The sequence below is a fragment of the Trematomus bernacchii genome, unplaced genomic scaffold (assembly GCF_902827165.1).
Source record: "Trematomus bernacchii unplaced genomic scaffold, fTreBer1.1, whole genome shotgun sequence".
Classification (NCBI taxonomy): domain Eukaryota; kingdom Metazoa; phylum Chordata; class Actinopteri; order Perciformes; family Nototheniidae; genus Trematomus; species Trematomus bernacchii.
In genome coordinates, this window is record NW_022987802.1 from 1,146,795 (window position 1) to 1,162,444 (window position 15,650).

Below are 15,650 nucleotides of genomic sequence, written 5' to 3' on the forward strand. Positions count from 1 at the left end.
CTCATGTAGCCATGTTTGCAGCCCTGTTCACTGGGTAAGAAGTGAATTACCCTCTCCTGTTGAATTAAAACATTTCCCACGACTCTGACCACTAATGTACCCATGTTTTGCACACTTATTCCTGGGTAAATATGTTATCTTTTCACCCTGGGTTTGTGTATTTCTGCCTGTGAGTGTGATATCCTGCTTTAAGCAGTGATTCTGCTATTTTTAGCTTCTTGTACATTTAATAACATAAATATGATTAATATGTACATTTTCCTGTCTATACTGACACGTTTATGTCCATAACTCCGTATGTTTATGTCGTCCAATGTCTGTCTAAAAACGACTATTATGACTGAATTAAAAGAGTTTGACAGTATTTTAACACTCATGTAGCCATGTTTGCAGCCCTGTTCACTGGGTAAGAAGTAAATTACCCTCTCCTGTTGAATTAAAACATTTCCCACGACTCTGACCACTAATGTACCCATGATTCAGACACTTATTCCTGGGTAAATATGTTATCTTTTCGCCCTGGGTGTGTGAGACGAGTGAACAAACACTTAAAACCTCCGGAATTACAACAGTTTAATCGAGTTTGAGCACTAATATACCCATGTTTTTAACACTTTAGCGGGGTAAACATGTTATCTTTTCACCCTGGGTCTATGGGTTGCTGAGACCCTTCTAATAGCAGTGACTCTGCTGCCTGCATTTAAACAGATTCACCCGTTTATAACATTACTTTAGCCCTGATCAGAGCCATGTTTTCTGGGTAACACAGCGAGGTGCTGTACCCTGGGTCTCTGGGTCTATGGGTCTCTGAGACCCTGCTAACAGCAGTGACTCTGCTCCCTGCATTTAAACAGATTCACCAGTTTATAACATTACTTTAGCCCTGATCAGAGCCATCTTTTCTGGGTAACACAGCGAGGTGCTGTACCCTGGGTCTCTGGGTCTATGGGTATCTGATACCCTGCTAAAAGCAGTGATTCTGCTGTTTTTAGCTTATTGTACATTTAACAACATAAATATGATTAATATGTACATTTTCTTGTCTATACTTTTCATTTCATTTCATTTCAAACCTTGATTTAACGAGATGGTCCCATTGAGATCATAGATCTCTTTTTCAAGGGAGACCTGCAGATACTGACACGTTTATGTCCATAACTCCGTATGTTTATGTCGTCCAATGTACTCTGTTTAAAAACGACTATTATGACTGAATTAAAAGAGTTTGACAGTATTTTAACACTCATGTAGCCATGTTTGCAGCCCTGTTCACTGGGTAAGAAGTGAATTACCCTCTCCTGTTGAATTAAAACATTTCCCACGACTCTGACCACTAATGTACCCATGATTCAGACACTTATTCCTGGGTAAATATGTTATCTTTTCGCCCTGGGTGTGTGATACAAGTGAAGCCACGCTTAAAACCTCCTGAATTAAAACATTTCCCACGACTTTAAACACTAATGTACCCATGTTTTGCACACTTATTCCTGGGTAAATATGTTATCTTTTCACCCTGGGTGTGTGTATTTCTGCCTGTGAGTGTGATATCCTGCTTAAAGCAGTGATTTTGCTGTTTTTAGCTTTTTGTACATTTAACAACATAAATATGATTAATATGTACATTTTCCTGTCTATACTGACACGTTTATGTCCATAACTCCGTATGTTTATGTCGTCCAATGTACACTGTCTAGAAACTACTATTATGACTGAATTAAAAGAGTTTGACAGTATTTTAACACTCATGTAGCCATGTTTGCAGCCTTGTTCACTGGGTAAGAAGTGAATTACCCTTTCCTGTTGAATTAAAACATTTCCCACGACTCTGACCACTAATGTACCCATGTTTTGCACACTTATTCCTGGGTAAATATGTTATCTTTTCACCCTGGGTTTGTGTATTTCTGCCTGTGAGTGTGATATCCTGCTTTAAGCAGTGATTCTGCTATTTTTAGCTTCTTGTACATTTAACAACATAAATATGATTAATATGTACATTTTCCTGTCTATACTGACACGTTTATGTCCATAACTCCGTATGTTTATGTCGTCCAATGTCTGTCTAAAAACGACTATTATGACTGAATTAAAAGAGTTTGACAGTATTTTAACACTCATGTAGCCATGTTTGCAGCCCTGTTCACTGGGTAAGAAGTGAATTACCCTCTCCTGTTGAATTAAAACATTTCCCACGACTCTGACCACTAATGTACCCATGATTCAGACACTTATTCCTGGGTAAATATGTTATCTTTTCGCCCTGGGTGTGTGAGACGAGTGAACAAACACTTAAAACCTCCGGAATTACAACAGTTTAATCGAGTTTGAGCACTAATATACCCATGTTTTTAACACTTTAGCGGGGGTAAACATGTTATCTTTTCACCCTGGGTCTATGGGTCGCTGAGACCCTTCTAATAGCAGTGACTCTGCTGCCTGCATTTAAACAGATTCACCCGTTTATAACATTACTTTAGCCCTGATCAGAGCCATGTTTTCTGGGTAACACAGCGAGGTGCTGTACCCTGGGTCTCTGGGTCTATGGGTCTCTGAGACCCTTCTAACAGCAGTGACTCTGCTGCCTGCATTTAAACAGATTCACCCGTTTATAACATTACTTTAGCCCTGATCAGAGCCATGTTTTCTGGGTAACACAGCGAGGTGCTGTACCCTGGGTCTCTGGGTCTATGGGTCTCTGAGACCCTGCTAACAGCAGTGACTCTGCTCCCTGCATTTAAACAGATTCACCAGTTTATAACATTACTTTAGCCCTGATCAGAGCCATCTTTTCTGGGTAACACAGCGAGGTGCTGTACCCTGGGTCTCTGGGTCTATGGGTATCTGATACCCTGCTAAAAGCAGTGATTCTGCTGTTTTTAGCTTATTGTACATTTAACAACATAAATATGATTAATATGTACATTTTCTTGTCTATACTTTTCATTTCATTTCATTTCAAACCTTGATTTAACCAGATGGTCCCATTGAGATCATAGATCTCTTTTTCAAGGGAGACCTGCAGATACTGACACGTTTATGTCCATAACTCCGTATGTTTATGTCGTCCAATGTACTCTGTTTAAAAACGACTATTATGACTGAATTAAAAGAGTTTGACAGTATTTTAACACTCATGTAGCCATGTTTGCAGCCCTGTTCACTGGGTAAGAAGTGAATTACCCTCTCCTGTTGAATTAAAACATTTCCCACGACTCTGACCACTAATGTACCCATGATTCAGACACTTATTCCTGGGTAAATATGTTATCTTTTCGCCCTGGGTGTGTGATACAAGTGAAGCCAAACTTAAAACCTCCTGAATCAAAACATTTCCCACGACTTTAAACACTAATGTACCCATGATTTGCACACTTATTCCTGGGTAAATATGTTATCTTTTCACCCTGGGTGTGTGTATTTCTGCCTGTGAGTGTGATATCCTGCTTAAAGCAGTGATTTTGCTGTTTTTAGCTTTTTGTACATTTAACAACATAAATATGATTAATATGTACATTTTCCTGTCTATACTGACACGTTTATGTCCATAACTCCGTATGTTTATGTCGTCCAATGTACACTGTCTAGAAATTACTATTATGACTGAATTAAAAGAGTTTGACAGTATTTTAACACTCATGTAGCCATGTTTGCAGCCCTGTTCACTGGGTAAGAAGTGAATTACCCTCTCCTGTTGAATTAAAATATTTCCCACGACTCTGACCACTAATGTACCCATGTTTTGCACACTTATTCATGGGTAAATATGTTATCTTTTCACCCTGGGTTTGTGTATTTCTGCCTGTGAGTGTGATATCCTGCTTTAAGCAGTGATTCTGCTATTTTTAGCTTCTTGTACATTTAATAACATAAATATGATTAATATGTACATTTTCCTGTCTATACTGACACGTTTATGTCCATAACTCCGTATGTTTATGTCGTCCAATGTCTGTCTAAAAACGACTATTATGACTGAATTAAAAGAGTTTGACAGTATTTTAACACTCATGTAGCCATGTTTGCAGCCCTGTTCACTGGGTAAGAAGTAAATTACCCTCTCCTGTTGAATTAAAACATTTCCCACGACTCTGACCACTAATGTACCCATGATTCAGACACTTATTCCTGGGTAAATATGTTATCTTTTCGCCCTGGGTGTGTGATACAAGTGAAGCCACACTTAAAACCTCCTGAATTAAAACATTTCCCACGACTTTAAACACTAATGTACCCATGTTTTGCACACTTATTCCTGGGTAAATATGTTATCTTTTCACCCTGGGTGTGTGTATTTCTGCCTGTGAGTGTGATATCCTGCTTAAAGCAGTGATTCTGCTGTTTTTAGCTTCTTGTACATTTAACAACATAAATATGATTAATATATACATTTTCTTGTCTATACTGACACGTTTATGTCCATAACTCCGTACGTTTATGTCGTCCATTGTACACTGCCTAAAAACTACTATTATGACTGAATTAAAAGAGTTTGACAGTATTTTAACACTCATGTAGCCATGTTTGCAGCCCTGTTCACTGGGTAAGAAGTGAATTACCCTCTCCTGTTGAATTAAAACATTTCCCACGACTCTGACCACTAATGTACCCATGATTCAGACACTTATTCCTGGGTAAATATGTTATCTTTTCGCCCTGGGTGTGTGAGACGAGTGAACAAACACTTAAAACCTCCGGAATTACAACAGTTTAATCGAGTTTGAGCACTAATATACCCATGTTTTTAACACTTTAGCGGGGTAAACATGTTATCTTTTCACCCTGGGTCTATGGGTCGCTGAGACCCTTCTAATAGCAGTGACTCTGCTGCCTGCATTTAAACAGATTCACCCGTTTATAACATTACTTTAGCCCTGATCAGAGCCATGTTTTCTGGGTAACACAGCGAGGTGCTGTACCCTGGGTCTCTGGGTCTATGGGTCTCTGAGACCCTTCTAACAGCAGTGACTCTGCTGCCTGCATTTAAACAGATTCACCCGTTTATAACATTACTTTAGCCCTGATCAGAGCCATGTTTTCTGGGTAACACAGCGAGGTGCTGTACCCTGGGTCTCTGGGTCTATGGGTCTCTGAGACCCTGCTAACAGCAGTGACTCTGCTCCCTGCATTTAAACAGATTCACCAGTTTATAACATTACTTTAGCCCTGATCAGAGCCATCTTTTCTGGGTAACACAGCGAGGTGCTGTACCCTGGGTCTCTGGGTCTATGGGTATCTGATACCCTGCTAAAAGCAGTGATTCTGCTGTTTTTAGCTTATTGTACATTTAACAACATAAATATGATTAATATGTACATTTTCTTGTCTATACTTTTCATTTCATTTCATTTCAAACCTTGATTTAACCAGATGGTCCCATTGAGATCATAGATCTCTTTTTCAAGGGAGACCTGCAGATACTGACACGTTTATGTCCATAACTCCGTATGTTTATGTCGTCCAATGTACTCTGTTTAAAAACGACTATTATGACTGAATTAAAAGAGTTTGACAGTATTTTAACACTCATGTAGCCATGTTTGCAGCCCTGTTCACTGGGTAAGAAGTGAATTACCCTCTCCTGTTGAATTAAAACATTTCCCACGACTCTGACCACTAATGTACCCATGATTCAGACACTTATTCCTGGGTAAATATGTTATCTTTTCGCCCTGGGTGTGTGATACAAGTGAAGCCACACTTAAAACCTCCTGAATTAAAACATTTCCCACGACTTTAAACACTAATGTACCCATGATTTGCACACTTATTCCTGGGTAAATATGTTATCTTTTCACCCTGGGTGTGTGTATTTCTGCCTGTGAGTGTGATATCCTGCTTAAAGCAGTGATTTTGCTGTTTTTAGCTTTTTGTACATTTAACAACATAAATATGATTAATATGTACATTTTCCTGTCTATACTGACACGTTTATGTCCATAACTCTGTATGTTTATGTCGTCCAATGTACACTGTCTAGAAATTACTATTATGACTGAATTAAAAGAGTTTGACAGTATTTTAACACTCATGTAGCCATGTTTGCAGCCCTGTTCACTGGGTAAGAAGTGAATTACCCTCTCCTGTTGAATTAAAACATTTCCCACGACTCTGACCACTAATGTACCCATGTTTTGCACACTTATTCCTGGGTAAATATGTTATCTTTTCACCCTGGGTTTGTGTATTTCTGCCTGTGAGTGTGATATCCTGCTTTAAGCAGTGATTCTGCTATTTTTAGCTTCTTGTACATTTAATAACATAAATATGATTAATATGTACATTTTCCTGTCTATACTGACACGTTTATGTCCATAACTCCGTATGTTTATGTCGTCCAATGTCTGTCTAAAAACGACTATTATGACTGAATTAAAAGAGTTTGACAGTATTTTAACACTCATGTAGCCATGTTTGCAGCCCTGTTCACTGGGTAAGAAGTAAATTACCCTCTCCTGTTGAATTAAAACATTTCCCACGACTCTGACCACTAATGTACCCATGATTCAGACACTTATTCCTGGGTAAATATGTTATCTTTTCGCCCTGGGTGTGTGATACAAGTGAAGCCACACTTAAAACCTCCTGAATTAAAACATTTCCCACGACTTTAAACACTAATGTACCCATGTTTTGCACACTTATTCCTGGGTAAATATGTTATCTTTTCACCCTGGGTTTGTGTATTTCTGCCTGTGAGTGTGATATCCTGCTTTAAGCAGTGATTCTGCTATTTTTAGCTTCTTGTACATTTAACAACATAAATATGAATAATATGTACATTTTCCTGTCTATACTGACACGTTTATGTCCATAACTCCGTATGTTTATGTCGTCCAATGTCTGTCTAAAAACGACTATTATGACTGAATTAAAAGAGTTTGACAGTATTTTAACACTCATGTAGCCATGTTTGCAGCCCTGTTCACTGGGTAAGAAGTGAATTACCCTCTCCTGTTGAATTAAAACATTTCCCACGACACTGACCACTAATGTACCCATGATTCAGACACTTATTCCTGGGTAAATATGTTATCTTTTCGCCCTGGGTGTGTGATACAAGTGAAGCCACACTTAAAACCTCCTGAATTAAAACATTTCCCACGACTTTAAACACTAATGTATCCATGTTTTGCACACTTATTCCTGGGTAAATATGTTATCTTTTCACCCTGGGTGTGTGTATTTCTGCCTGTGATTGTGATATCCTGCTTAAAGCAGTGATTCTGCTGTTTTTAGCTTCTTGTACATTTAACAACATAAATATGATTAATATGTACATTTTCCTGTCTATACTGACATGTTTATGTCCATAACTCCGTATGTTTATGTCGTCCAATGTACACTATGTACACTATGTCGTCCAATGTACACTGTCTAAAAGCTAACAGCAGTGACTCTGCTGCCTGCATTTAAACAGATTCACCAGTTTATAACATTACTTTAGCCCTGATCAGAGCCATGTTTTCTGGGTAACACAGCGAGGTGCTGTACCCTGGGTCTATGGGTCTCTGAGACCCTGCTAACAGCAGTGACTCTGCTGCCTGCATTTAAACAGATTCACCAGTTTATAACATTACTTTAGCCCTGATCAGAGCCATGTTTTCTGGGTAACACAGCGAGGTGCTGTACCCTGGGTCTATGGGTCTCTGAGACCCTGCTAACAGCAGTGACTCTGCTGCTTGCATTTAAACATATTCACCAGTTTATAACATTACTTTAGCCCTGATCAGAGCCATGTTTTCTGGGTAACACAGTGAGGTGCTGTACCCTGGGTCTCTGGGTCTATGGGTCTCTGAGACCCTGCTAACAGCAGTGACTCTGCTGCCTGCATTTAAACAGATTCACCAGTTTAAGACTGCATGATAACATGCATTGTAGTTCTGGCACATGTTTAGATTCTGCTATTTCTGCTGAAATAGCACATTGTGAACTACCAGTTTTCATTAAATGACTCTGTCTCCTGAATTAAAACATTTCCCACGACTTTGACCACTAATGTCCTCATGATTCAGACACTTATTCCTGGGTAAATATGTTATCTTTTCACCCTGGGTGTGGGTGAGACAAGTGAAACCACACTTAAAACCTCCTGAATTAAAACATTTCCCACGACTTTGACCACTAATGTACCCATGATTCAGACACTTATTCCTGGGTAAATATGTTATCTTTTCACCCTGGGTGTGTGTGAGACAAGTGAAACCACACTTAACCTGTTACGCGCCATCCGCCCGGACTATGAATGTTTTATATCCATGTAACGGGAAGAAACTCAGCTAACTGAACTTTTTAATTTTTTTTCTCCAAAAAATCCCACAATGCAAAAACCCTAGCAAAACATTTAACCTAAAACGGCACTTAAACTCACAATAACTCCCTTATTACTTATCCTAGATGCACAGCCAACCACTCGTTTTTGGTGTCCTGGAGACACTGAATCTAGTGGTTGCCACCTCAACACTCAGTGATAAACATTTGCGACGCTATAAACGAAAGCGTACATCATAACATGTGGAGCTAAGTAGCTAGAAACGCTAACATGGCTTACCTTGGTCAAAACTGGTTTTCAATGGCATTAAAACGATAAAAAAACGATGCTGCAGTTAATCCATAGGTTCATCCAATGTGTCTGTGCCCTCTTTGAAATTATTTCTGATAATCCATAAGCAATAAAACTGCTTTTTCGTTTCCAAATGCCAGAGGGAGAGATAGCTTCACTCTGCTTAACATTTACATGCGCGCAGCCCCCACCTTTTCTCTTCACAATGTGTGTGTGTGTGATCCTCCCCTCACCAAGGGCAGAGATATGGAAAAAAAAACATTTTCACCCAAATCACCTCGAAGGTGGGGTGGTTTTGGATAAACCTCTCTAAAAAGGTCAAATGTCACTTGTTTTGCATCAATCTTGATACAGGGTACTTATTATATGTTGTACTTTGGATTCCTAAAGCTTTTAGTCTACTAACCCATCATCCAAGGGTAGTTTTCACTATCTGTAAAAAATAATTTTTGGACGGACACTATAATTTACAGTTTTTTACTATGTAAAATCTGAATTTTCTTTCAAATAAAAAACATTTATATTGATTCTGACACTTCTACATCCAACTCACAGATGCAACCTTGCTTTGATAAAAGAAATTATTCATATAACCCTTTTAGAAGTTAAGTTAACAGGCTTGGTGCTTAACAGGTTAAAACCTCCTGAATTAAAACATTTCCCACGACTTTGACCACTAATGTACCCATGATTCAGACACTTATTCCTGGGTAAATATGTTATCTGTTCACCCTGGGTGTGTGTGACACAAGTGAACTGAGTCAGCCTGCTAACAACCACCAGTCTGCTGTCATTTTAAACATGTTCCCCGACTTTTTAACACACTTTTACCCATGATTCAGACACTTATTCCTGGGTAAATATGTTATCTTTTCACCCTGGGTGTGTGTGACACCATCTGGTGGAACATTTGTGAATTACACTAAAATCCAAAACTTTAATGTTTTTTAGCTTAGCGAAATAATGGTTTAATGACCCCAATGTAATGATCATTTATGATTCGGCAGACGTTGTCTACACGTGTATCACAACGGCTTATTTGTTTTAGAAAACTCGTTTAGTAAGGTTTTTTTTTTGTCAATTTGAGATGTCCCATGTACATGTCTGTACATATGGCCTCACGCACTACTAATGGAGGGTTAGTAGACTAAAAGCTTTAGGAATCCAAAGTACAACATATAATAAGTACCCTGTATCAAGATTGATGCAAAACAAGTTAAATTTGACCTTTTTAGAGAGATTTAGCCAAAAAACCCCACTTCTGGGGTCATTTGGGTGGATCTGACCTATCTCTCGCCCCCCTTGGTCGATTTTGATGAATGAAATCTCTTTATAACCGCTAGAGCCAATGGAATCGAGGGAAAGTTATATACACACCAAAACGTTAACAAATAAGGAGTGAGAGTGACGCGTTACCAAAACCAGAAGCTGCATACACTCTGGTGGCTACCATTAGCAGCTAACTTTTCCGCTCCGATTTTTACATAAAAATGGAATTATGGATTATAAATAATTTTTCCAAAGGCACAGGTACATTATCAACCTATGGATCAACAGTTGCAGCATTTTTTGTTTTGGTTTTAATGCCATTGAACACGTCTTTTGACCTAATTGACAGCTACGGTGAGACGATCTGCCGTAAATGCTCCGTAAAGGTACGTGTTGTGATGTCTGTGTTTGCTTCCCCTGTCGCAAGTTCGGATCGCTCAGTGATGATACTATACCTAAATAAGCTGTGGAGTCTCAGCTTTAATCAGCTATATTGTATGTGCAGCTACGATAAGTAATAAGGGTATCTTTATCTTGAATTGTGTGGCGCAGTGCGTTAGAATTGTTTCGCTCAGGGGTCATTTAGACGCTTCTTATGAGACTTGTGTTTTGTTTTGGTAAAGATGGTTCATGTCTTCAGTTAGCTGAGATTCTTCCCGTTAATCTGGTGCTACACATTAATAGTTTCATAAATGTTAAGAAGCCCTGAGACATTATCTCGAAAAAAAAAACGGTGCTTAAGAGGTTAAGCAAATCGCAAGAACTCTAATTTATCAGTTAAACCGGTTGGTGGGCTGAAAGCTTGTAGATCATCTTGTTTGTCACCAGTGAAGTCCCTATTTTAGACAATGGCATAGTCCAAATCCATGCAGCGAAGGCATTGTGAAGATATGACCCTATCAATGTACTTCTCTATGACCTCCTCAAACTCCTTCCGTTTTTGCTTTGGTAGTAACTGCAGCCCTTCTGACACCACACTACATGTGTACAGTTTTACGACTTCCCATGGCCCACCAAGACCCAAAGGCTTGCTTCTTCAGCTTGATAAACTCTTTCACTGTTGGAGTCCACCAAGAATTCTTAAGTTGTTGCCACAACAAACACCAACCAACTCCAGCCACAACTCCTGGAAGCCCCACCACAATAGAGGTTTTCATATGATTAAAAAACAACCAACCGTGGATTTTTAGCAGTGGGTGTCGTAGTTTCAAATACACTTGTGAATCACCCTTTGTTTGAACATAATATTTGTTACGTCCAAGTTAGGCCATAAAAGTAAACCCAACATTTTTTTATTTGGGGATGGAACATTTGGCAGAGAGTGGTTCTCCAACAAAACCATAATCCACAAAAAAGGTTTGAGTCTTATTGTGATTGATTAATAAAGATGTTTTTGTATAGATCACAGAAAAACTTGACAGTCACATAACTTGAGCAAAGCAAGTGGAACAACATATAAGGGTTCAGGCCTCTAGAGTTTGATTAATGTGTTTACATGGTAGGAGCTCTTTCTTTGGAGATTTTAGATCCACAGAGGGTACATTTGTGTTAAATATATCCCAACGACTCAAACAGATCAAGGTCCAGTTTCTGTTTCTGTGTTTGACGGACCACAAGATAATAAAGAAGAATCCACAGAGCGGAGCTGTTCACTTTCTGAGGTGCAGGTTACTTTACATGTAACATTTCAAACAGGTTGTATGTTTTCATATCTTAATTCATGTATACTGTTAACATAATCTGCCTTGTTTTATACAAACTTTGAATGGCTGGTGAATATAATGTGACATATATAACTCTTGATGGGCATGTGGAAGTGCAGAGATATAGATATCTTTATTTTGTGATCATGTTTACTGCATATGTTCTGATCATCTGCAGTAATTCCACTATTGTGTGCATCATTGTTTTACACAGAAACCTCCATGAGCCTATGTACATATTCATTGCAGCTTTGTTGATTAACTCTGTTCTGTTCAGCTCTGCTGTCTATCCAAAGCTTCTGATTGACTTTTTATCAGAGAAACAGATCATATCTCATTCAGCCTGTCTGTTTCAGTGGTTTATTTACTACTCTCTAGGCTGTTCAGAATTCCTCCTGTTGGCAGCAATGGCCTATGACAGATATGTGTCTATATGTAAACCTCTGCAATATCCAAATATCATGAGAAAAACAACTGTTAAAATGTTCCTGATCCTAGCTTGGCTTCTGCCTGCTTGTCAGTCTTCCGTACCGATGATAGTGAGTGCTAACAAAAAACTCTGTCACTTTCATTTGAAAGGAATAATTTGCAACAGCACAGTTCAAAGACTTCTCTGTGTGACTTCAAGACTGCTGAATATATACGGCTTGGCTGTTCTCGTAACTGCAGTAATTTGTCCCGTGCTTTTCATTCTTTTCACATACATCAGGATAGTTATAGTTTGCTATAGAAGCAGTCAGGAGGTCAGGAGGAAAGCTGCACAGACCTGTTTACCCCATCTGCTGGTTCTCATTAACTTTACTTGTTTGGGTGCTTATGATGTACTTTTACTTCGACTTGAAACTGATTTTCCTAAAACTGTACGTTTAATAATGTCTTTACAAACATTGTTGTATCATCCTCTCTTTAATCCCATCATATATGGTCTGAAAATGAAGGAAATTAATAAACAGCTGAAGAGATTGTTCTGCAAACGTGTCTAATGCGTCACAACTGATAACTGAGTTCAGTGATGCTGTTGTGTCATAATAATGCAGAGATGTGATTTATTTGATCATTGCACGTTAGTTAATGTGAGGATTTGTTTCAGTAATGCAGATGCACACTTTAGAGCAAACTTAACTTCATCAAGGTAATAACAGATAACGGAGCAATATTTAAGTTTTTCAAAACTCCTGATGAGGTCAACACTCCAGCAGCTGTAACTAAATCATGCTTTTCTGCTTCTGTCCTTACTCACAACATAGCACACCTTATTTATTCTTTTGTTCACTCTGAAATTGCAGAAATGGAACCCTGTTCTTTCATATTTTAAATCTTATTTTCTGCCTTTATTGTCACATAATAAATGTCATCGTAACCTCTTAAAAGCAAGACGGTGTGCTTTAAACTTTAATTTAGTGCCCTGACAGACAAAGCGGATTCAAATTGTTTCTAAATAAATCAATAAACAACAAAGATCATAGTGTTGTTGCCGTCAAATGACTGTTGTTTGCATGTGTTTTCTATCATGCTCACATTAAGTATAGTTCACAATCTGTAAGTTATTTAAAGAGGATGATCATACTCATCGGCCTCAAGGTTTCAATCAACATTTGAAATATGTCTCTCATTTCTATATTTGTTGTATTTTATCCGTATGTTAAAAACAGAAAAAAAGTCTTGAACACTTAATTTCCAGCATTCATTTGTATGCATCAAAAGTCTTGCCAACTTTAAATGTAAAACAAAATATGTAGGCAAAAGTTGACAGTTTCAACTATAACAATATAACAGAAATGTGGTTAGGCTCTCATATGTCCTCTTATGCTATCCAGCTATATTCATTTAAAACATTTGACTACTTGTGCATGTACGCATAGCTTGGTCCGCTTTTGGTAGTTTCTCCTATAATCTCTTGCAGGTAATGGGGGGATTCCTTTGCAAGGTGTAATTATCAACACCGCTCTCTTGTGTTCACTGTTTAGTATTGACACTGGACACCAGGCCTGGAAACATTCCCTTTCCCACTGCTTTAACTCGCAGTATGGTCACCGGCATGGTGTCACTTTGTGTGGAAAGGAGGTGGGGACACTTCTTTTCAGATAAAAACCAACTAGTGTATTGCGTGCTTATGGTGCATAGGCTTACTATTTGTTAGCAACACCATTATGAATCCTGAATACCTGTCTTCCCTCTTTAATGTTGCAAACCCGACTCAACTGTTTGTTATGTACAAAGAGAGAACATGTAAAACTTGGACAAGAAGAGACTGTGTCAAGAGTTTGTTAACGTTTCTGATCAGCACATCATGTTTTGGGGTCATTTTGGAATAAGTAGGCTAAGGGGCAATTCTCTTGAGCTTACATTAATCTTTTGATGACTAGTGCAGTGCCTGTGCTCTACTGCTGCAAAGCTGAAGCAATGTTTGCTCTTTCTGTTTTCTATATCTCTGCAGATTACACCACTTTGGTCCCCAGAAATACAGCGACAGTGAGTCAATGGACGAACCGCTCTCCAGACTGTACATGTTCTCTTGTGCAAATGAACCACTGCTGTCTTCTCCAGTGTTCTGTGTCAGTTCATGGCAATGTTGTCTTGTTAAAGATTCCATCAAAGTTACTCGTTAACGTTTCATGTACTAGCGATCCTTCGGTTCCCAGGCCAAGTCCCTAAAGACTGAGCTACTGATGCCCCCATGTTTCCCATATGTGTTTTCTGGATTATTTTTCGGCATTCCCTGAGGATTTGCTGCCTGATTCGCTCTGGCCAACTCCTATTACTCCCATCCAGTCTGTGATCTGGGCTGACACCTGCTGCTGAAATATAAAAGGAATATGTTGACCAAGTTAGATTGTGTTTCCTATGTTTGTGAAGATTACAATTAGGATTGTGTATGGAAGGTGTTCGGGGACGTCACACATTGCCGTATGATCCTGATATCATTAGACCACATATTAAGAATTACGTTGGTAAATACAATCTTAAGTAAAAGCTATACAAGAACATCTGAACACAGGGAGGCGGATCTTGTAAGTTGGCCTGGATATGTTTCTGCATTGAATAAAATCCCACTTTGGGCTGCACTTGATCCCAAACTGGTCTTCTTTTCATCTTGATCAGGAGAGTTTTGTGTTTGGCACCTCAATACAATTTGTAATGTTTTACCCATGTGCTGTTGGATGTAGCACAGTGGCAGGGGTTGGGGAAGCAAAGCTCTGTTCCGAGTAAGAACAAATAACAATTGTTCCGGTCACCGGGGTTAATAAGAGTTCCGGAGGACAGGAGGCCGACGCCCCGCGGACCGCTAGATTCTCTCTCTCTCTCTCTCTCTCTCTTCCCTCTCCTCTCTCTCTCCTCTCTCTCTCTCTCTCTCTCTTCCTCCTCTCTCTCGTCTCTCTCTCTCTCTCTCTCTCTCTCTCTCTCTCTCCCTCTCTCAATCTACTGACAGCACTAACCGAAATCAATCAAATATAGGTAAATTATGCTCTACAGTTTAATGTGCTTTAAGAAAACAAGCAGTCTCATTTACACAGCTCTCCAGAGGGTTTACTTTACGATATTCAATGGACAACACAGTCTACTGCCATGGGAGTCTTTGCTTTTTTTCATGCTTACAATTTCAATCATCACCTACTGCCTGAATGTTCTGTTGTCACTTTAAATGAATGCATTAAGACAACAATAATACAACAATACACATAAACAAAGGCTGGTGAGATGTTTATCTCATGAGACGGATGAGGAGTCCTCGTACAATTACTAGCTACGTTTTGTAAGTGATATGTTAAGTGGGGATTATTACTCATTCAAATAATAATAATAATTTGACCACAAGGACAATATTGTTTATGTTGTTTATTCGTTTTCTTCAATAAAATGTAATCGACTCAGGGCACCAAATTACAATTAACATGTTCATTTTTGACCAATATTAAATGAAGACATAAACGAGAGACACAAAAACAAGTACATTTCAGAATGACCATATAATAAATAAGGTGTGTTATGTTGTGAGTAAGGACAGAAGCAGAAAAGCATGATTTAGTTACAGCTGCTGGAGTGTTGACCTCATCAGGAGTTTTGAAAAGCTTAAAAATTGCTCCGTTATCTGTTATTAGGTTGCTCTAAACACA

At 38.8% G+C, this 15,650-nt stretch overlaps 1 protein-coding gene across 1 annotated transcript; it reads left to right on the forward strand.

The window, feature by feature from the left end:
* The first annotated feature begins 11,597 nt into the window (after nt 1-11,597).
* Nucleotides 11,598-12,518, forward strand: LOC117498297 (olfactory receptor 11A1-like). The gene has a single exon (XM_034150309.1). It carries the CDS (start codon nt 11,598-11,600, stop codon nt 12,516-12,518), a length of 921 nt encoding a protein of 306 aa, XP_034006200.1.
* Nucleotides 12,519-15,650: the final 3,132 nt, after the last annotated feature.